This window comes from Pyxicephalus adspersus, chromosome 3, assembly GCF_032062135.1.
Source record: "Pyxicephalus adspersus chromosome 3, UCB_Pads_2.0, whole genome shotgun sequence".
Taxonomy (NCBI): Eukaryota; Metazoa; Chordata; class Amphibia; order Anura; family Pyxicephalidae; genus Pyxicephalus; species Pyxicephalus adspersus.
This window is the reverse complement of record NC_092860.1, coordinates 21742485-21765927: the sequence shown is the minus strand read 5'-3', so window position 1 is coordinate 21765927 and position 23443 is coordinate 21742485. Positions and strand designations below refer to the sequence as shown.

Sequence of the window (23443 nt, the reverse complement as noted above, 5' to 3'; positions counted from 1 at the left end):
TCATTGATTAATTAATCCAAGGGTGTTACTGGAGTTATAATAAAGACAGGGAATCTTTTTTTTAATGTTATCTACTGTATAACCAAACAAATTTAAACAGATAATAAAGGCATGCCGGGGACTTCTGGCACCACCAATTCCAAACCATGAGAGGTCACTACACCCAAAAGTGACTTGAAAGATTTATTTAACTTATACAGGAAATATGGGAAACAAAATGACCCACTTTATTGTTCTTACCACTCAAACCACAAGATCTTCATATCAATGTTTAGGACTCTGCACCTGTCCAGCCTGTTGGAATTAAAGCGACAGCAGCACAGCAAAAACTCTCCCCCTTGTTTATTCTGCTCTTTCTGCCCATGAAGAACATTTACATAAAGTCTTGCTGAGTCTAAGGCTGCGTACATACGTCCAATAGTTCTCATCCGATAATTGGCTCATGGACGATATCGGATGGGAATCTGGCGTGTGTACAGTCGTCCATTGTCTGAACGACCGTCCTGGCGGATCCACGGACGACGAACGATCCCAATGGAAGTGAAAGGGTAGAGCGTGCAGCAGGGTGCCGCTCTGTTGTTTTCCCCCTCCCATCTCCATATTACAGAACGGCGCTGTATGTACAGCACTCATTCATGCATCGTGCAGTTCTTAGCCGTTGGAAAAGATCGTGAAAGATCATTTCCAACGACAATTATTGCACGTGTGTATGTAGCTTAGGTGTTGTCCTTCCCTTACCCAATCTAGGTGCTGAAAGAGGATAGCAAGAGGCTATTACCAATTCAAGGAATTAACACTAGATGCACTTCAATAAATTATAGCATAACTAAAGTAACCATATACATACTGAAATAATAAGTAAGCTGCAACAGATCTCCTTGCCTGTCTATAGTGACAGCTATGAGCGGGTGCCTCCAAAGGAAAGCGGCAATACGTACATGAGCTGTTTAGTTCCCCATGGAGAGAAAGTCAATAAGAGACTGTTCTACATGATTGCAAAATGCAGGAGTGTGCAGAATTTTAATGTTTTTAAAGTGGGTTTGTATTTTTAAAGCTCACACTTTAGATGTATTTTTGAATACATTGTGTCTATGGGGCCTGACACTGTGGATCAATTCATACTCAAAGCTTGCAGAAAAAACAATGGAGTAGCTGAAGTCAGCTTACAGTACCTGCCCTTTGTTATTATTAGAAGGCTGACAGGTTAAGTTTCTGTTGCCAGAGGATGAAATAAAAGAAACTGAAGATTTCAGGGTCTTTGTTGTGGACTGTGAGGATGAATTGCTTTCCAAAGCCTGCTGCTGGAGAGGTTAGTAAAGGCTTAGTTTAAAGTTCAATTATTGCTTGCAAAGAACAAGTAAATATTTAAATGGTCATAGCCTGACCACCGGTTCGGTTTAAGAAAACATTACACCAAGTGCTTTACCCGTACTGTATTGAAAAAAACCTCATTGCATTGTCAATGGTGGTGGACAGCACTCTGCAAAAGAAGCAGACGTGGGACGGTGTAGGATGACAATAACTACAAACTTTTCACCCCTCTTTCTGCACACATTCCTGGCACTGAGGGATTGCTAAAAAAATGAAAATACTGTCAAGCCTTGGTGCACGCTAAGTGTTCAAAATTTCTTCTAAGAACAGACCGGCAGTTATTAGATGCTAAAGGGGAAGAGTGAAGCAGCTTGACAGGTCTGTATCTCACCTTCGCCTTCCTCCACCACTGCATGAACAACCATTGGATACACCTCTCGATCCAGGTCAAATGTCAGCTGAAATATATAAAGTAGAATTATATTTCTAGGTCAAATAATACTGAATGGAGCAATGTCAATGATTGAAGAAGAGACAGACGTGTAACTCATCACGGAGCTCCTCACAATTCATTTCTGTTTTGTGTTTACAGAACTCTCATCGAATTTTGTTAGTCTGCACCAGAGTCCCCAAGCTGTCACAGCAAAGTGCACATCTGTAAAGCTCACTGCAGTGCTTTATACTTGTGTGGGTTTTTCTTTATAAAGCAACAGTACTGCAGCTTTATGAATGTGCCCCTTAGGGTCACAGAATGGATGGCAGTTCTGAATTTCTACCTTACTTGTTTTCCTTGGCCAGTCATTTTAGATAGCACATGGACATTTGAAGGCAATCTGACCTTCAAATGCCAGCTTCTCCTCCTAACTACTTGGTATGCATGCTCATGTCCTTGGTAGCCTAGGAGACCTGCCAGTCTATCGGTAGCCTAGGGCTAGCCCTACGCTTAGGAATCTGTGATCATTTAGAAACAAAGAACTTAACTGATCCCTTATTCACTTGATGGCTTCTATTTTATGCACTGCTGCCCACTAGGCCCCAAAGTGCAAAGCCATTTACAGCTGAACTCAAAGTAAATAACTAAACTAATCTTGCAGTGAGAATCCCCCAGAATACAATAGTTCAATCAAACCTTTATTTGTTGCAGTGCGGGGAATCCCCACAGTAATGGTAGTTTTGTCATTTATTTAAAGTCAGACTGTACAATAAGAAATGAATAACTCCACCAGCTGGGGTGTGAAGAAAAGGTAAAGGTTTGCTGCATGTAGGAGGCAGTTTACACAAATCTTTAGCTTTGTTGTATATGGGCAAAGGGTTGGATTGCTTTAAAGCCCAAACAGACTTTCCTTATAAAGATACTATACATGCTTGTTCTTTTCTTTTTTATGTGCTGCAGGAAGGGTTAAAAATATTGCGCTGGCACATTGCTAAAGATTTAGAGCTCTGCTCCTACACAAAACACATTGCCATGGATCTCCAGTGGTCCAAGTCAAGAGTGCTCATGCTACCTGAGAAGCCCTATTAATTAGAGCAGTGTAAAGGGATGTCAGACAGCTGGGGGCCTGGGCCCATGTGTTGTGTGTAGTCCTCAACGTGAGTATTCAGCATGCTGCCAGCACAGGGTATTTTAACCTTTACTGCACACAGCCTGTATACAAGAGAAAACGACAAGCAGTCTGACTGCATTACAATGACAACTAATAAAGGTAAAGTCTGAGATGTCAAGTGATTTTGTAAATGAAGTATAAAATAGTTTCTATTTTTTAAGTAAGTATATAATAAATAAGACATAAATATTCTGTGTGCTCATTTTCAGCCAGCCAGGTGCAACTTTCCACATGTTTACACATTTATCTGTAAATATTCTGCTTAAAAAGAAGCTGTTTACTAAGCTCAATAGCTTAAAATAAATTTTTACACACTAGTGAAGCCAGTTTAGTATATGTAATCTGCATTAAAGGTTTGTTTGGAAAACAGAAACTATATATATAAGTACAGTACTCTAGGAAAAACAAGCTGACTTGTCTTATTATCTACATTAGAAGAAATGGAGAAATAATTTCTTTATCTCACCATGGTAACCATCATTTTTTTTAACTAGACTTTGCAGAAACCACATCCCCTGTTCATGTAAACTAGCCCACATTCTCTCTTGCTACAGTGAAAGCTGAAATAAAATGATTGACCATTGAAAGCGTGGCACACAAAATTTATGATTGATGAGATGACTTAAAGGTTTAAGTACAGAAGAATATTCCAAATACTAAGACTTTTAATGTTATGTCTTTTTTAGGAGATTGAACTTTTTAGGAAGGTTTACTAAGTAATTGGTCAGCTTGTCAGCTTCCTGGATAACCCCCTTCCCCGGGACACAATTTGGATGTAGTTTGTATGTTCCTATAATGTCTGTATGGGTTTCCTCCCAGTTAAGTGGCATTGTCCCAAACCACTCCTAGTATGCGCAGTAGCAACTCTGATGGTCTAGGAGGGAGAACGATTGATATAAATTGGCCTTTCATACTGTAAAGTTTTGTACAATGAATCATTATCAGCATGCTGGAAAAGAAACATCCCAGAGGATTCCAGCAGTGCAGTATTTATTACCCAACAGAACAGCAGTAGATGGAAACCCACAATAATAATATTAATGTCAACATTTGCAGAACTTTCATTCCCTGTTGCTCCAAGTTATCCTACAAGTTTTTAGGCTCCCTCCCTTATACTGGTCATACAGTGGGCAATGCAAGTCCTTGCCTGCACATACACAGCGAAAGCCTTTTAACCACATAGCAACTGAGGAAGTCTTTTTTTTTTTCTGTGACTCCTTGTGTGCTCTTTCTTACTCATTTATGTTACTTTGAAGCATTTTTCAGATTCATTTGACTACCTGAAATAACTCAAACATATTTCCCCATGTTCACCTTTAGTTTTGGTTCTTTAAAGAAGTAGTTACCGTAATTCCACAAAATGCATCAAACATATCTAACTACTTATTAATTGAATCAACCCCATCTTATAAGGATAAAACAAATTCATAATCTGTAATTGTTTTTTTCTTGATTTTACTTATGACAGTGGTTTTTAGGTTTTAGGATTTTATCATGTGAATGAATTAAGGTTACAATGTTTCACCAATCAAATCCTTATTTGTCTTTGCAACTCTTTGTCATACAAAAATGTTTGGAATCATGGTTACAGCAAATGCTAAGGGTCACAACACTTGATATTTTAGTTTTTAAAATTAAATATGTTGTTGACCTGTAAAGGTTGGTAGCATTTAATGTAAATGTAAACCCTTACTGAATGTCATTTAATTTGCTAAATCAGGGACATATAAAACTATTGCCATTTCTTAAACAAAAAACAGATTTTTAAAGGAGACAAATAATATAGGCATATGATATTCACATGTAAAAAAGCCTTACCTCTTCTTCCCTCCATTCAGATGGGTCTACGGTAAATGACGGAAGGCAAAATTGCTGGCTGACTCCTTTCTTGAAGTACATGGTCTCTGACTGCAGATTGCTGGCTTTAGGAATGTAACTGAGATATAACACAATTAATTATTGTTTCAGCATAATGGGAGAGAATGAATAAAAATGGGACCATGATCTATATATAACCACACAGGCATACAATGATATGCAATAGGATCAACCTATGTACCAAGATTCTACTGTGCATACCTGAAACGCCTGACCCAAATGCATAATTCCCACATATCTCTACAAAGCTAAACTCAACTTTACAGCTACATTTAAACCACCAGCAATTGTTCCAACCACATGCTCCACAGACAGGAGACAGGGTGCAACTTGACAATGGTCTGTGCTCATAGCCAGACACAGATGAAACAATTAGATGATAAAAGAGTTATGAGAAATATGAACTTTTTGTATCTTATTAAACCACAAAATATACCATACCTTACTATTTTCCAATCTTTATTGTAAATGCTGTAAAGGAAACTGCTAAGAAGTCTCTGGTGTGAAAAAGGGAGCTAACAACTACATTAAAGAAGCTGACCTGTGTCTTTATTTAATTATTATTATACAGTATTTATATAGTGCCAACATATTACACAGCGCTGTACAAAGTCCATAGTCGTGTCACCAGCTGTCTCTCAAAGGGGCTCACAATCTAATGTCCCTACCATAGTTATATGTCATTAAGACAGTCTAAGGTCAATTTTAGGGGGAAGCCAAATATTCCAACTGCATGTTTTTTTGGGATGTGGGAGGCAACCGGAATACCTGGAGAAAACCGAAACAAACACGGGGAGAACCTGCAAACTCCATGCAGTTAGTGTCCTGGCTGAGATTTGAACCTGGGACCTAGCACTGCAAAGGCCAGAATGCTAACCACCGAGCCACCATATATATAGTAAAATGTATGTGTAGAAACCTTGCCCCTTTCTCTTTTAATGACAATCTATAATGCACTTAATAGTCAGAATTATGTGGCACTCCACAAGATAGAGTTCAGGTGTTTCCACCAAAAGATTCTGGTAATGCTACAGGATGCAAAGACATTTTAGACAGTTGTGTGCTTCCAACCTTGTGACACCACTTTGAGCTAGGCTATTTTCTGTTCTAGTATGGCTTTGCTCGTTTATAAAGACAAGCCCATAAAGACATGGTATGATCAGTCTAGTGCAGAGGAACTCACATGGCCTGTACATCGTCCTGACCTTATCCCTTAAGAATACTGGAATAAATTGGAACGTTTACTGCAAGCAGAGTCCACTTGTTCAGCAATACACCTAGCAAAACATATGTGAAGTTGATAATTTATTAGTTAGGAGAACACTGACCTGGGAGCTTTACCCCTAAATCTAGTGGCAGGCTCTTGATGAAAGAGCAAATATAAAGTACTCAGAAGTCTACGTATATACCCCATATATACCGTAATTAGCAAGACTGAGTGGCATTACATTATTTCTGGCCAATTACTCCAGTGCACAGTGTTTTCAGTCACTGAATATTCACCTGGCAATTCCCCCTTGGAACTCTTCAGTTGCTTGGTAATAGATGGTGATTCCCACTCGTGCATCTGTATCGAATGTAAATTCCACATTATATTGTGTTTTGGGACGGCTGCCCTCCACATTGCTGGCCTTCATTTCTTCTGTACACCTAAAAAAAGCCATGTTACTAGACCCAGAAATCATACAATGTACTATTCAAACTCAAAAAAAACATGTAATGAATAATTTGTTAATGGATATGATAGATGAGCCTATTTGAAGAAAAAAAATTATAATCCTGTAAAACCATCCATGTAAATAACAGCTTAGGCTGGGCCCTTGCTTCTCAAATAATAAAGGTATAACCTAAAGAAGAGTTGGCAGAGATTTAGGTATGTCAGCTCTGACTTCAATGGCTCCATCTGTAGAGATCTAGCTCCAGACTTGACCAGAGCTTTAGGAAATCTGCAACCCCAGAGCTGCTCCAGAAAATGCTGCATTAGCAGTAAACTACTCTTCTACAGTTGAAACTTACATTACATGACTTTTTCCTAATTCTTTTAAAAATCTAAGTTTTCATATATGTGTGGGCAGCACTCTTAGGATCACCATACAAAAAGTAATGGTGCCATACCTTGGTACCATTCACTGGTACTCACTGTTCTGTAACAAATTTTATAATGTTTGACCTACAGAATTATTTGACTTAACAACATTTTTAAAGGACCCCTTTTTCTCTTGAAGACAAGGAATGACATATGGAAGCATGACAAAAAAATTCCTAGTCTGAATTGAGATATAATTTAGATTTAGGAAGGGGATGTGTGATGGCCATTCATGCCTAAAGGTTTGTAAACTGGGGTTTTACTTGTTAACAATTGGGGTGGGAGCTCTGACTTTGAACTTTCTCTACCGTCTTGGCAAATTACCACCATTTTTTACTGTCACCCTATGATGGGCCTAGTACTCTCTAGGGGTCGTGTATTGTTGGTTGCCAATCAGAAATGTATGGACAAAACAGGGATTTAGGCACAGTTAAGTTTATGCTTGTCTGTAATTGGCTCTTTGGGTCATCAATCTGTGATCTATTACTGGTTCTCTTCTGGTTTGGATGAAAACAAACATACCCCAAACAAAGCATTGACTATCAAACCCCTGTGGGGTCATTATGGCCTTTCTGTGCAGGAGAAAAGATGAAGAGGAAGGACTCAATATGTCACCGGTAAAAAAACACCAGGGTTTAGGGATGTATTGAGCCATTTTTGTGGTTGGAAGGGGGTATGGGTTAATTGAGCAGGGAACCTGGAGTGGATGTTTATTCTCTGAGAATATTAGATGATGTCTGGAAGCATCTTACTATATATACTGTCACACAAAAAAATAAGTAATTAGTTGTTCAGTCACCTTACTAAACGCAATGTGTCCTTTCGGATGTTGATCAGACTGCGTAGTGTTTTCACTGGCTCCTGTGGTGAAGGTGCAGCATATGGGAACTAAAAAGAAAGACAGAAAATTGCTAGAAAATTTCAACAATTATACAGTCATCTACAGAATACATGGCAGATTGCTGGTCCTTGGGCAGAGATAGTCATCAGATAAACTACGATGTTGGATGTTACCATGGACTGACAGGTAAGCCGTTTACATTTTTGCCCATAACTATGTTATCATTTCCAAACACGTCACAGGCAATGTGTAATAGCGTTTTATTGTGATGGTGAATTATATTTCTGGCGCCACCCCCTTCACCCTTCCTTATACTACCCTTTCCTTTTATAACTCACTAATTAGAGTTAACAGCCAGGTCAATCTGATACCAGAGTGGGCACCTTCTTCCCTATCAACTCTTTCTCGACTACTTCTTCACCTTGGCGGCAACCATCAGCAAAAATAAACCATAGCAGAATGTAATGAATTGGCCAGTGGGACTGGCAGATGCCTTTTGTAGCCTACATAATGATATGCTGTCAGTGTAAGGAATTTTGACAAAACTTTTTCTATTACGAATAAGAAAAAACTGTGTGCAGAAAGGTCTGCAGTGTTTTCTCCAGCAACTTTTAGCCGGGTGCACCACCCAGCACTTTTCAGTAACCACCTGGCTGTTTTTTTAGGCCACCCACCTACAATTTCTTCCCACCCAGCTTAAAAAAAAGGGTTAAACAGTGGTCTGGCAAAATGTAAACTTGCCACTGGACACCTTTTTAAAGGATTCTATGATTTTGCCCATTCAGCAAAAATCCTGTTTGGCCCATTTTGCTGACCTCTACCTCTGAGTCCTGGTTTGCAAAGGATTATGGGAAGATAATGTGAAGACAGGTCAATCACTAGCCAGGACCGAGAAAGCAACTAGTTATGTCAAAGAAGTAGTATGTTCACACAGGGTCAGGCAAAAAAATAAAGAATGAATTGGTCTTTCATATCTGCCTGGTATAAACCCAAGGATGAATATTATATATTATCTCTTAGCAGTCCTTACATTTGGTGGCTGCATTTGGTTTCTTTATTTTCGAAAGCTTTAATAAATTTCCTGTCCCAGGGTGACAATGCAGCAGTGTGGCCACCACAGACAAAACCTAAGCTGCATACACGTGCAATTATAGTCGTTGGAAAGGATCTTTCACGATCCTTTCCAACCACTAAGCACTGCACGATGCATGAACAAGTTCTGTACATACAGCATCATTCTGCTTTATGCTAAGGGGAGAATGACGAAGCGGAACCCTGCTGCGTGCTCTCCCCTATTTCCTTGCATTAGGATCGTTCATCGTCCTTCATACATAGATCCGCCAGGACGGTCATTCAGACGATGGACAACGGGCGCTGTACACACGCCAGATTCTTGTCTGATATCGGCCCTGAGCGGGGCAAGAACCATTGGACGTGTGTACGTAGCTTTAAACATCAATTTCCCCTCCCAGCTTCTTTATAACCTACAGCAGAGGTATTTTGTAGTCCACAGAAGGAACTGGGAACAATAACACTGATAAGCACAGCAAAGGAATTTATTAGCTTGCATGATTTCTAGCAGAATCAACAGGAAATGTTTTTGCATTTAAGTGATAGAACAAAACACATTTGGTGGTTTATAAGTTAAGGAGTCCATGTTTGCCTGTGAGATCAGGACTTCTTATTTCCTCCTGTGTACCGGGTAGGACAATGGTAAGCTGGTGGCTTTGGACAGATCTATACCTACCTGGTTATTTCTATAAGCTACATGTGCCCTTCATCTGTGCTACTAGTTTGGGGTAACTAGAATTGTATCTTTCCTTTTAGTACAAGAGGTTCCGCTTGTTGGAAAGCACTTACACAACATTAATAATAAAAAAACTCATATAATAAAATGATGTGAATGATTTTCTTTTATTTATGTGTTATATGTTTATATATTTGTATTATTTTCACCAAACCAGAAAAATATTTTCAGCTAAACCAAATTTCCCAAAACCACAGGATTTTGAAGGCAGTTGTAAATTTTTATTTTAGGCAAGGCCTTTGAGGTGAACACACAGTTGGAAAACACAGTTTTATATTTAATGCTGTATGTCAACCTCAATCAGAGCCATGTGCTAATACATGAGGGCCCTGCAGGGATTTTGGACAGAGGCGAAGGAAATAAAATTGCTAAATAAAAATGCACCCTGGAAATATTTAGGCTGATTCACGAAAACAGAAAAGAATTAGTAGATTAGAAGTGGAGCTGTTGCCTGTAGGAAGTGGACTCAGAGGGGCCTATTTATAATATAAAAAAATGGAAATAAGAAAAATGTTTTTTTTTTTGTAAAGGTAAGGAAAGTTTGTTTTTGCCTGGTGATCATGCTTCTAAAATGAAATAAAAAATTGGTAAGAAGACAATGAAGAGAGAAGAAGCTGGGGTGTTAAATTTGTCAGTTAAGTTTCTATTGATGGTTCATAGATTACATATACATAGCAAACATGAATCAAAACATATATACACATTAATAGGTTTGGGGTCATACCCCATTTACATACCAGGAGTGTTCTTCACCGTTATCTATGCTTAGATACTCTAATAATATAGAAATGATTAACGAGAGTGAAAAAAAACAAGAAACCGCTAGACGCTTCTTAGCCCGATGTGTTTCGCCTATTGGCTTCTTCAGGGGTATTGTTAAAAGATGCTTAGGCTACAAAGTAAGTAAAAGTAACATTTTTGACCATTTGTGTAGGTTAATAGGTATGTATATACATACATCCCTACTAAGCTCGCGTCAGGCTAAGAGATGTCCAGCAGTTTCTCGTTTTTTTCTTTGCTCCCGTTAAATTTTAATTGTGTATCCAGGTATAGATGACGGTCAAGAACACCCTTGGTATGTATATAGGGTATGACCTAAAACCTATTGACTTGTACATATGGTTTGATTCATGTTTGTATGTATATGTTATCTATGAACCATTCAAAACTTAATTGCCAAATTTAAAACCTCATCTTTCCTAAATAACCAGAATGGAGTAATATGATATGGTAACCCATTGTAAAATAGAATGTTTGTTAATTAATAAATAATAAAGAATAAAAATCTGCTTGTGGCTCAACAATCTGTGATCAGTAGTTTCTGCAGTGTGCTGAAGTTCACAAACGGCAGGCACAACCACACAACTAAACATTTTCCTGCCCAAAATACAATGTCTGCATTCCTTAACTTGATGAAAACAAGTACATGTGTTGTCAGCAGCAAGCCATCCGGTTTTCATTTTCTTTCTAGTACAAAACAAATGGAACTTGAGATCTGGATACTGTACACATTTTTGCTTAAATAAGCAAAGCTACCAGGAAATGTTCCATGTACGTCAAAAAACAGCTCTAAAAACTGGAGACCAGCAGACACTAAACTCTGTACCTTGGGTAACTTATAGCTCCTTGCTGGAGTTATTGGCCCCTATAATGAGAATGCACCGCATGCACAGCTTTCTTACAGCACATTATAGGGAGTTGCTGTACCTGTAAATCTATTACAGAGACTAATAAGAAGAATGCCCAATGATGACTTTATAGTACTGGCCATGACTCTGCGGAACCTAACAGAGGAAAGTAATCAATGAATATAGAAGATGTGACACCCCCACCCATCACTGAAGAATTTTTTTTACTCCTACCAACACAAGGGCATTCATTATTTCCACGAATGCCAGGATGGGATTTTTTTATATAAAAGTTTTAATGAAACTAAAAAAACTAAAACAGCCATTGCAGAGCTCCACCAATCAAAGCATTTGAAGCGTTCGACAATACAGAAGTGTCGGAGACCCGTGTTCACCTCTGTATGTTGTGATTGCATCCCCCCTCCTAGTTTTTTACAACCATAGTGTCACGCTTGCGGAGACAGGGCCACTAGGGGGTGCTACGGCTTGCACGGAAGTGGTGTGAGCCCTAAGAAGGGCCAAGGCTAAGTAGTAACCAGGTTTTCTCCAGAGCCTCTAGTGGTGAGGATGTTGCACTGCTGGTTACTGCCAGGTTGCGGTCCTTGGGCCCAAAAGGGTGGAGACATGGTACAAAATCACTAGGAAAAATAATTGGCAAGGAATGCCAGGGTCCGGGCAGGCAGCAATCAAGAGAGGTCAGGTCACAAGCCAGGGGTCAAATACCAGGGACCCAGGAAACAGACACTGGAGACACAGGGGCCACTGCAGATACAGGGAACACAGGAAACACAGGAAGCGACAGGAGGCACAGGTGACACCACAGAAAGGGAGGAACACTGAAACAGCACAAGAGAACTGACCGGGAAACAACAGACTGGGAAACAACTGACTGGACAACACGGGAGCTGGACAGGGAGAGAGCTGAATTAAACAGCAGGTGTAGAGGAAATGCTCAGCAGAGCTAGGGGGCTCCGCACCAGTGGAGACACTTTGCACGAACACTGAGTGCTAAGCTAGCTAAAAAGCCAGAGATAATAAAGAGGCTATTTCCTGATTGGCCAGCGGGATGGGCGAAACTGATAAAATGTGGATGAGCTAAAAACTTCCAGGGTCAGAGCCGCCTGCATGTGCAGGAGAGAGATTCCTGCGCTTTATCAAAGAAAAGGTAAGTGTGACACAAAGGGGCTGGTGTGTGGAAACCCAGTGCATAGCAAGGGCACAGCACCCGGCACAACCATAAAAGTCAGATGAAAAAGATTGTTGAGAAAGAGTAGGCAGGACTGATAAGTATTGTTACATTTCTTTTACAAGTACTTAGCTTACTTTTTATGACTGTAAGCTACAAGCAAGGCTATATAAAGACACCTGGGCATAAAAGCATTTGGTGGACCCCATATCACTTTCCCCAGATACTACCACATCTCTTCCCTACCCGCAGTAACACTTTTAGTGAAGGTAATGGTAATGCAAATGCGTATGATGTCCTCCGAAAAAAGGCTCTGAAACAAGATTGTAATAAGTCCATTTTGGGATTATCGGTTTCTTTTCCATAATGCCCAGGGTATTGGGGGTCAGCCATATAAGTGGAATGCGTCGTCCTTGTGTCATGCAGCACATCTGACAGGCTCAGACATAAGGAGGGCCATCGTCATGAATAAAGCTGGATATAGGCAGCAAACAAAAGCCATGGCGGCTCCTGTTGACTGGGTGCAGGGGCAACTGTCACCCTTTTATGTATGGTAGACACAGCCCTGGCTACAAAACTATTGTAGAAAGAAAAATTCTGCTGCAGGCACAGATGAGGGCGAGCCCTTAGGATTGCTCACAATTCAGGTCAGTCCCAGCCAACTAGCCAAAAATAGCAAAGAATCCTGCAGCACTTGTCTCATATGTAAATCATGTTTATAGATAAAAAATCAGGTTAGTTCAGTAACTCCACCAGATATCTCATTCTGCCTTTCAAATCTTCCCGATGCTACAGGACTGCATGGTGCATGGACTCTGCTGCAGTGTTTACATGTAAATAAAAATGACAACGTGACTTCTTTGCTAAAATGCTTTCAGCTTTTGAGATCTAGGACATCAAAGCAGAATGGTTACACAAGTGGAGACTGGGATGCACTGGCTTTGTGTTGTACAATGAGAAAATAAATATGGACAGCAACATATGGCCGCATTTTAAGTGACAGTCTATTTCATTTTCCCAGATGAATGCCAAGCAGCCGGTCCGATAGTGGTAGTGTTCTCATAGGTATTGATCTTCTCTATCTTGCTGCTGTGTATAGTGATGTAAGAAAAACATAAATAAAATCCTGTTTAGAATATCACTTTACTGTCCTGCCTTACAATATCTTTGCAGCCTATTTATAAAGAAGTGGCTATAATGCCATAGAGTATGTCATATAATACTGTGATGATCAGGGATTTGATTGTGATAACAAATTGATCCTAAATTGGCTATTAGAAGCTCTATTACTTTAAATGGAGTAACTGTTTGCTGCTTTTACAAGTGGCAATCCTGCATAAAAAATAGTGCTCAGTGGCCATTGACTTTAATGTGGGCACTGATCAACACTTTATAAATATGGTGATCTATGCCTTTGATGGAAACAGAAAAATCTCATTATTTGCATATAAATACCAAACAGCCTACTGCCCCTTTGAAATAGGTACATTTTTCATTAGCTGTATTATATTTATTAGTATGTTCAATAATATTATAGATCTGGGTGAAAAGGGGAAGGAGTGTATATTCAGTGACCACAAAATGTGAACTATTATTGCAGTGACAGGAATAAGGGACTTACTATAAAAAAACAGACTCTCTACACTGTTTGGGGAAACACTGTTATACAGTGTGTATATCTATCTATCTATAAATATATATATATATAAATATATACACAACAATTGTTATATATAGTTAGTGTATTGAGAAGGCTGGGGGCACCAGTTACTGAACTTGTCATTGAAAGGAAACCTGTGCATTGCTCAAAGAAACAGGTTTGTTTTAACATTCCTCACCCCCAACCCATAATACATTTCCCTGCACTCCTGTTACTCCATTCAATCACTGGAGCTTTCATTATAAAGCTGTGTGCCATGGTGCTTGGTGTCTGGCTCTTCTCTGTCACAAGGGGACAGTTTTACAGTCCTCAGCCCTATGGTAATTCGACATGGGGAGATGGAGCTTACACTTCCCCCTCCTCTAATCCAAGCAAATGTTTGGAACAGCAAACAAATAAAGGAAAGGCGGGCATGTGCAGCCCACTAACATTATTAATATTACACAGTATTTCTATAGCGCCAACATATTACACAGCACTGTACAAAGTCCATAGTCATATCACTAGCTGTCCCTCAAAGGAGCTCACAATGTTCCTATCATAGTCATATTTCATTAGGACAGTCTAAGGTCGACTTTGGGGGAAGACAAATAACTTAACTGCATGTTTTTGAAATGTAGGAGGAAACTGGAGTACCCGGGAAACCCACGCAAACACGAGAAGAACCTGCAAACTCCATGTAGATAATGTTCTGGCTGAGATTTTAACCTAGGATCTAGCGCTGCAAAGGCCAGAGTGCTAACCTCTGAGCCAGCTAACATACCAATAAAATTAACCTGTTGCTTCATATTGGATGGACGTTTTTGAAATCACTTCCACATTTTACAAGCTTGTTCCTAATTTATATCTTCCCGGGCCTCCACTTTTCAGAGCTGAAATATCTGTGTTACTTGTACTCGGGCCCACATGCCAGGCTAACCATATCGACTCGAGAGGCAGAAACAAGATCAGAGTTACTGGATGTTATGGATAACATGGCTGTAGTTCCATTTTAAAGTACAATTAAAGGTTCTTGTTTGACACTAAAACCAAAATAAATTTATCATCTGATCCACAGGCCTCATAAAGAAAAACAAAATTACTCTTTTACCTTTCCTAACTGCACCAATTTGTCTCACACGCTCCCCTTCCCAGACGTTGCACATGGCACTGGAGGGCTTCAACCACAGGGGCAATGCTATCAGTCCAGAAATCTGTGGGTGGGACTTCATGGGCAGATGCAGATTTATAGGCTACAGGCTAGCAAATCGGAAGTAAAAGTACTGATGACCATGTTTTGTGCAATACTTTTCCACCATAGAGCAGACACAGCCCACATAAGAGTGGCAACTCTACTCTGAATTCAGGAGGTGTGCTGCATTGTTGTCACCCAATCACTGGTAGCTGGTGAATTTCACTATCAGCCTCAAGGGATATTTGTAGGTATTTGCAGCGACCAAGAAAATAAAACTGTACAGGCTGATGCACTTATGAGTACTATATTACATCTTGTTTTTAATAAGAAGTTCAACTTTTACGACTTGTGATGATATAAGCTTCTTCCACATAAAGAGCTTGCTGTTTTCAATGAGTCAGAGGACTCACAAAGTTGAAATATGCAATTCTAAATACAAACTATATAGAGAACGCGTTATTAAAACATTGACACATTTATATGATTAACATAAACTGTTCTCATTGTTTATGTTTACACTATTAAAAAGACTGAACAATTCCAATTACAAGAGCAGTCATTTATTTTCTTGTAAAGAAAGTTACCTTAAAACAGAACTCCAGCCAAAAGTATCAAGCTAAAAAGAATAACATAATAAACCCAGATTTTGCTGCAATTCTCATTTTCAACTCAGAGATGTTCCTTGGTGTACTTTTTCTCTGCCATTAGATGTCCTCAGTCTGATGGCAAGTATCACTTAACCCACTTCCCCTAAACCCAGGTCCTCCCGAACCCGCCATCTTTGATTGGACAGCAAAAAGAAAAGCATCTCATTTCTTTTCTATCAGCATCTTCTTATCAGCACATGAACAGATTGGTTTCATACTTAAATCTAGGAAGCTTTCACACACTGGTCCTGCTGTGCAGGGATTGCAAAATGTTAATCCCTGGTCAAATCCGAGCACTTAACACCGCTTCCATTAAAAAAAATACATGTAATGATATATTAATACAAATGAATTTGTGTCTCATATCTAAGCAATGTGATGAAGATATATGACAACAATGGGAATGTCCTGTTCAGACCTGGACAAAAGAATAAGGATTAACCTGCACCCTTTCCCCAAATCTGGAATCCTATTATTTCCACATTCACATTTAGGTGCAGTGTATGAATGATCCCATGTCACTTGGCACTCCATGCACAGACAAAACAAAACACATCTGACCCCCAGGCACAACACATGCAATAAGAAACACGTGTGGTGCTCTGCTAAAGATATTAAAGCAGGTGCAAAGTTTCTTGTCCATAGTTGTATGCTAAGGGCCCGATGAAAATTAAGGAGCATGGTAAATGCAACGCACATTGTGTTATTATTAATTATTATTATTATTATTATTATTATTAATAAACAGGATTTATATAGCACCAACATATTATGCAGCGCTGTACATTAAATAGGGGTTGCAAATGACAGACAAAAACAGAGAGTGACACAGGAGGAGGGGAGGACCCTGGCCCAAAGAGCTTACAATCTAAGAGGTGGGGAAGTATTACACAATAGGAAAGTTTGCTTGTTATAATAATCTCACATCCAATGTACATGGGTATCATCAGATACTAGAGGCAGAAAAGAGTCACATGACCGACTCTCCCCCATTAAACAAATGGTACTCCTTGGGGCACTGCCAGCTAAGTACCATAGCCCAATTTTTATGAATGAGGTGGGCTGCTCTGGGCATTGCAAAGTAATGTATACAGGAGAGTAGATATCTGTTCTTCATTTTAAATGAGCCCATAACAGAAAGGAATACTCACCAGAGGGATCACAAACAGTAATAAAAAACCAAATGGAATTTCTATTTATTCCCACTATAATAAAAAGTGAAAAAATAGCTTTGGCTTAGGTTCTATTTTAAGTAATACGCTTACATCACTGCCTCGCTAAAGTCTGCAAGAACATTATTAACAGCATGTTGTGAGTTGGAGCCTGAGGGATAGCTAAAGCATGCCGATTGCTTATTTGTACTCGTAATAGAGAGCAAAAGAGTTTAATTTAAAGTAGCCCAAGTCAGCTCTGTCTGATTAATTCTGATTATTTATTTTTTAACCATCGGGTCACTAGCTGGCTGGCAGAATCAGGGCCACCCACAAGCATAAGAATGTCACCCAATCTAGTTATCAGGTCTGTAGTATCCCTACACATGTATCAATATATTATATTATATCATATTATCATAATCAGTCATGTGATGAAACTGATCAAAGATCCAATTTATGAATGTTTAAATTTTGTCTCTGCCATAATGTGATGATTTTTTTTCAATAAAGTCTCACCCATTAAACAAATATTTTCATGTGTGTCAGGGATCATAACCAAGATCCAGTTATAGTTTAAATATGTAGTTAACAGACTGTATTTTAGATCGATACAGTGTATTTTAGATCGATACATGTGTATCATTCAATACTTTAAATTGAAGTGTTACTTTAAATTGAGGTATCACTTGTACCTAAACCAATCACAAATTCATACATATATATAGGCATTCAAGCTGCATTGAGAAAGTCATTGAATTAATTGTATACTATTGCATATTGCATTAGCATGGTGGTCAGTGTGAAGAATGCTTCTTACATTGCTGGTCACTGGGAAGAATGTCAGCGTTACAGATAGCCAAATAGATCATTGGTGTCACGTAAAGCGGGCAACCCTTTTATATGAAGTAAAAATTTTATTTTATTTTTTTAAGTAAAACGCACTATTAAAAAAAAGGGTGCAGCACCTTTTCTTTCTATCTTGATTCCCTCCCGGGATAACTACGTCATGCACCCAAGGAGGCTCTTGGCTGCTCCTTCTGTGCATGCCCGATCTGGCAGGAGCCCTTTCTTTAATATGAGATTGCCAATCTTTTCCCCATCTACGTCAACCGATCTCAGGCTTGCGCAGTGCAAGATAGAGAAACATACGAAGAAGAACCCAGAAGAATGTGAAAAAGATGGCAGCGTCCAGCGCAGAGGAAGAAGGATACCGTGACGAGGCAGGCCCCAAATGAAGAAACCTCCCGATGGGTCACCAAGTCTGCGGGAATAAAGGCGAGTGTGTTTTTTTTATTTTGAGTTTAGTTCTGCTTTAACCTGACCTGAGGGTCACAAATTGTTTAAGGAACCCCGAGAAACCTTTGGAGGATTCTTAGGGTTCTACAGAACCCTGGGTGAGAAACGCTGCTTTAGAACGACTGATATATAAACATTCATACACTAACCAAGTGACTCCATGTACCTTGCAGACAACGCTGGCGCTGATAAAACAATTAGCAACTGTACAAGGAAATCCAACGTGACCTACAGAAACTTTAATTAGTTGACCAGGGAGCTCCCGCACAGATTACTATATGCCCACAGACATTTCAGTAACCTTTTACTAAGCTGGGTAAAGACATCACATTTATAAGCTGTAAATTTTAACGTCACTGGGATATCTTGGATTTGATCTGATAAAATATACGTAAAAGTCTAAACTCTTTTTTTTTTTTTTCTGGTAGGATGTTTGGATTTCGTTTCGGAGTATGAAAGGTTTAATACATCCATCAGCCTGAGTGGAGATTTTCCTTCGCTGAATGTCCTGGTGATTATCACTGTGGCAGAACACAAATTTTTAAAATTATCACTGGAAGGGTACACTTGTGTTATTTTAACGCAGTGCACATCAATGCACCAAAACATGTGTGCTAACATAAGCTTACGTGCAGAGAAGTCTTGAATATGTGGAAAAACAAACAGTAACACATATCTGAATTGGATTTTTTCTGTTTCCAATATTTTCCTTTTCTACGATAAAAAGTGATAATGTCATTATTGTACAATGTGTGCATATTTTTAACTCTTTCATGTGAACAAATAAAGTCACTTTGGACCATTTTTTGACTGCTACACTCTTCATACAAGTCTACAGAAATGCTAAAGCAGGTCAAAAACAAGTTAAGAGGAGATAAATAGCTGATCAAATGTAACCATCAATTAATTTGTAATGGAAGTGTCTACACGAGGGCTGCATTTGGCTATCAGCATAAGATATCACCCAGGATTGGTAGCAACTTAACTAACCACACTGGGAAGCAAAACAAATCCTTTACAATTTTACCGTTACCTCCTGAATGTCAGAAGCGATAATAGATTAATGCCTGGACTTTGAGAAGGATGCACCAATTTTGTTGCACCTTTCCAGTGATAGAAGTCACTTAGGCTATGTACACACGTAAGATGATTCTCGTCTGATATCAGCCGAGAATCTGGCATGTGTACAGCGCTAGTCATCCGGACGACTATCCTGGCGGATCCACAGACAAGGAACGATCATAATGAAAGTGAAGAGGAGAGAGCACAGCGGGGTGCCGCTCCATCATTCTCCACCTCCCCTCTCCATAGAGCAGAATAGCACTGTATGTTCAGTGCTCGCTCATGCATCGTGCAGTCTTTTGTTATTGGAAAAGATCCTTTCCAATGACAATTTTTGCCAGCCTTAGGTGGTATTAGAAGGACCACAGCAGAGGAACACACAATAGCCAGCACACCATGGTGCCTTCTGCTCAGCACAACACACGTAATTGTGCATCACTATTCATGTATTCATTTTAAACACAACATACACATACAGTAAATGCCAAACGCTGCACTACAACACACATACAGCGCTCATATGTTGTATAAAATGTTGCAGGTCTTCTTTGCTGCTTTAGGTTGTCCGGCCAGACCATGTAAAATGGCTATTTTAACACAGTACTACATTGGGACAATACAATCCATTGTTTCTGCAATGAAGCTGCACTTCTTTAATATTTCACCACCATAAGTATAAACCGCCTTGTATGTTTTATTAAACGCAAACGATCACAAAGAAACAGCATTTTATTAAACAAAGCCAGGCCGTAGTGTTCACCAATGTATGGCAGCAAGAATATACCAGTACATTCTGTAACACCCAGAAATGATATAAAGCTATGTTTTAAAAGCCAATAAAAAGAATTAGCAGAACTAAACTCTGTAGAGAATACAAAAAGCTTCCTGCTCAAAAATGATTCAGCTTTAAATGTCAACTCTTACATACAGGAGAGATGCTGGGGGTGGACCAGTGCCAGAAGCATGCATATTTCATCAGATCTTATAACAGATGAGCTAGTAACCCTACATGTTATAATTGGTTTAACCCTGTGCTCCAATGAATTATCAGCAATAGCTGCAATCAAGGCAGCAGGGGTTAATTGTATGTGACAGCAAGAGGTAAGAAGATTGTGTCAGTGTAGGGATAGTAATACCATTTCAACATTGACAACACACAAATGACATTTCCAGCTGTATGTGTGCATGCATGATGTGATGCCTTATTGAATTAAAAGATCCCGAGTGGTATAAAAGCAGATGACTTAATCACCTCCGTGTGCAGTAGTAGTAGGGAGAGTTAATGACACATGTGTGGGGGATTAGCCATACACGTGTGAGCACTGTGCTCCATCCCTCTACAAAGAAGGCGGTGGTATCCTGGTATGCCCCCGGAACACAGCCTGGCATAGGAGGGAGGGAGCACAGAATTGTAAAGACAGAGGGTGGAGGTGTAAAATGACTTGGTATGAATCAATGGCTATAAAAAACATATTACATGCGTACTGTCTGAATGATTTATTGTGATGAAAAGATGTTCTTTAAAAATGGAAACGCAGATGTACACATAAACTATGATGAAATAACGGCATACATATACGTACCGTGACAGGGCGGCTGCCTAAGAAGTTCAGGTCACTGTTTTCCCCAAACAGGTAGCCTTCTGGATGGCTGGATTCAAACTTTTCTCCACCCATGATAAAGTGGCTGGCAAAGTAACTACCTAGGAAAAACAACAAGAGAGAAAGTGAGAAGGTCTAGCATGGGGCATTAGATACCAGCAACAACATGCATATAGAAAAAGTGGAGAAGAACGGTATTTTACACGCCAATATTTGTTATAATGTTCAGACGAATAACAGGGAAACAAAAATACAAAGTAAAACATGTTCTAACATGTATAGCACTGTATAAAGGAATGGCAGGGCTGCAGCCCTGTTGAAATAGCCTACCCATCAAACTGTCCTACCTGGTAGGCTAAGGGTAGGCTGTTCTGGGGGGTTAGATTTTGGGTAGGCTAACCTCAGCCTAAAGCGTACCTAAACTCACAATTTTCACTTCACATAAAACGGTAGACAACCCTTTTATGTAAGGTAAAAATTCTGTTGTTTTTTGTTTTTTTAGGTGCAACATCCTTTTTTTAAAAAAAAAAAAAGGGTGCAGCACCAACCCGTAAATCTCGATCGCCTGCGAATGAATAGGAGCGCAAAGCCTCCCGGGATACCTACGTCACGCATCCAGGCAGGCTCTTGGGTGCTCATTCTGTGCATGCCCAAGCATTTCAGGCATGCGCAGAAGGAGCCTTTTCGGGCAAAGTGAAAAATTTGCCGATCTCACGCATGCGCAGTGTTTTGTTTTTTTTTCATCCTACGTCACCCAATCTTGCGCCTTGGTCAGGTGAAGTAGGATAAAGAATCAGGAAAAAGAAGAGAAGATGCAATGCAAGACACCCCCGGACTGATCAGACTGCCCTGAGGAATTGAAGATAAGTGTTTTTTTGTCAGTTTTCAGTTTAGTTCCTCTTGCAGGGGGTTGGGGTTAGGTACTAGGGTGCAGGTTGGGGTGGTAAGCTTTAGAAACCAGGAATGAAGGAGTTAAGGTTTGGCACTAGGTGGGGGGCTTAAAGCTAGGCACTAGGGAAGGGGGTCAAGGTAAAGTACCAAGAAGGGTGAAGCATTACCCATCAGGAAAGAAAGGGTTATGAATTGACTTATACCTCCATGATTACTTGATTTTGTAATATTTTTATAAGAAAAGTTGATCTACCTGCCCATGCCCTCTTACCTACTTACAATCAAGTATGTTTGCAGACGCACCTTAGCAATGATGAGGCAAATGTTTCTGGAGCCCTTGCTAGACATATTTGTTTCTTTGAGTGATTAGAAAGGTTGCTCAGGCTAAAAGCTAACGAATATTAATTGTGTTAGAAAAGCAACTGTTTGAGGGCCCCCTAAGGTATATTTAAACCCTTTCTTGATTTTGAGTAAAGTGTGGAATGCTTACAACCAGTGGCTTTGTTTTGGGGGGTGTATTCCATTCCATTGAACCGGGAGGGGGGTAGATACTCCTTAGGGACCCATTCACACTATGCACTTTTTTAACTAATTGTGTTATACTTCCCCCACCTCCTAGATTGTAAGCTCTTTGGGGCAGGGTCCTCTCCTCCTCCCGTGTCACTGTATGTCATTTAATGTACAGCACTGCGTAATATGTTTGCGCTATATAAATCCTGTTTATTATTATTATTAATATTAATACTAAAAGAAAAACATATTGGGCCTGCTTTATCAATATTTCACTGGAATAGATTTAGTCCAGGATTGAAAACATTTGGCAAATAATAGCTATATATCCCTTCATGCTGGATTATTCAAGTTCTTCCATGATGGTCTCTCCTCTCCAGTCTAGGAGAGCTTTATTAAATCAGGCCCATTACGTACACATTTGCAACATATGCACATTTCTCCAATGTACAGGTCCATTTGTTCATTATAACCATTGCAGAAAACATAGGAAGTGCTATCATCACCAGTGATTTATTGGCCAAGAAGAAACTTTTTGCTTTTAGACCACAATTCTTCCATATGCATTTAGATTTAAATGAAGTGAATCACTTCTCTCCTCTCCTGTGATAGCCTTCCCTACATCCTGTGATATATGCATGAACAGTCACGAGAAGAAAAGTTATTTTGGAGGAATGAAATGCTGACAAAGACTTCTTATGAATAATCCATGCTGCAAGACCTGTCAAGCATCTAAAGTCCAGAATGCATTAATCATAATTCACCGTCTGCTCCAGGAGTGTGCTACTCACGTAGATTACTTGTGAAGTGACCACTGACTGGCACCCCCTTCCTGCGACAGAACAGACTTTTACATGGAAAGAGTTAATGGTTGGCATAAAACAATTTAACACTCATAAAAATCCAAGGCCTTTCTCTGCACAATGCATTATTCATGCAAGCTGCTTTCTGGATGGTCTGCATTATTAAACAGCGGAGGTGGAGGTGCATTGAATGATCAGGCCTTAGGAGGAGGTGGGGATAGAACTACCGGAACATAAACTAACCTGAATACGCTGACAGCGCTGCAAATCCATCATGAGGGTCTTTTTTAAGGAGACCTTAAAT

General features: G+C 39.6%; 1 protein-coding gene across 4 annotated transcripts in view; it reads right to left on the bottom strand.

Annotated features, from left to right (window-relative positions):
• RNF157 (ring finger protein 157) overlaps positions 1–23443 on the bottom strand; it is a 54757-nt gene that overhangs the window by 27664 nt on the left and 3650 nt on the right. For 3 of the 4 annotated variants that reach the window (XM_072403841.1, XM_072403839.1, XM_072403840.1), the window contains exons 3-7: positions 20918–21036; positions 7679–7767; positions 6297–6443; positions 4734–4851; positions 1703–1769 (exon numbers count right to left, since the gene is read on the bottom strand). In XM_072403841.1, the coding sequence (XP_072259942.1) occupies positions 1703–1769; positions 4734–4851; positions 6297–6443; positions 7679–7767; positions 20918–21036 (540 nt within the window). The remainder of the gene's footprint in view (positions 1–1702; positions 1770–4733; positions 4852–6296; positions 6444–7678; positions 7768–20917; positions 21037–23443) is intronic. The other variant, XM_072403843.1, reaches the window with a different exon arrangement.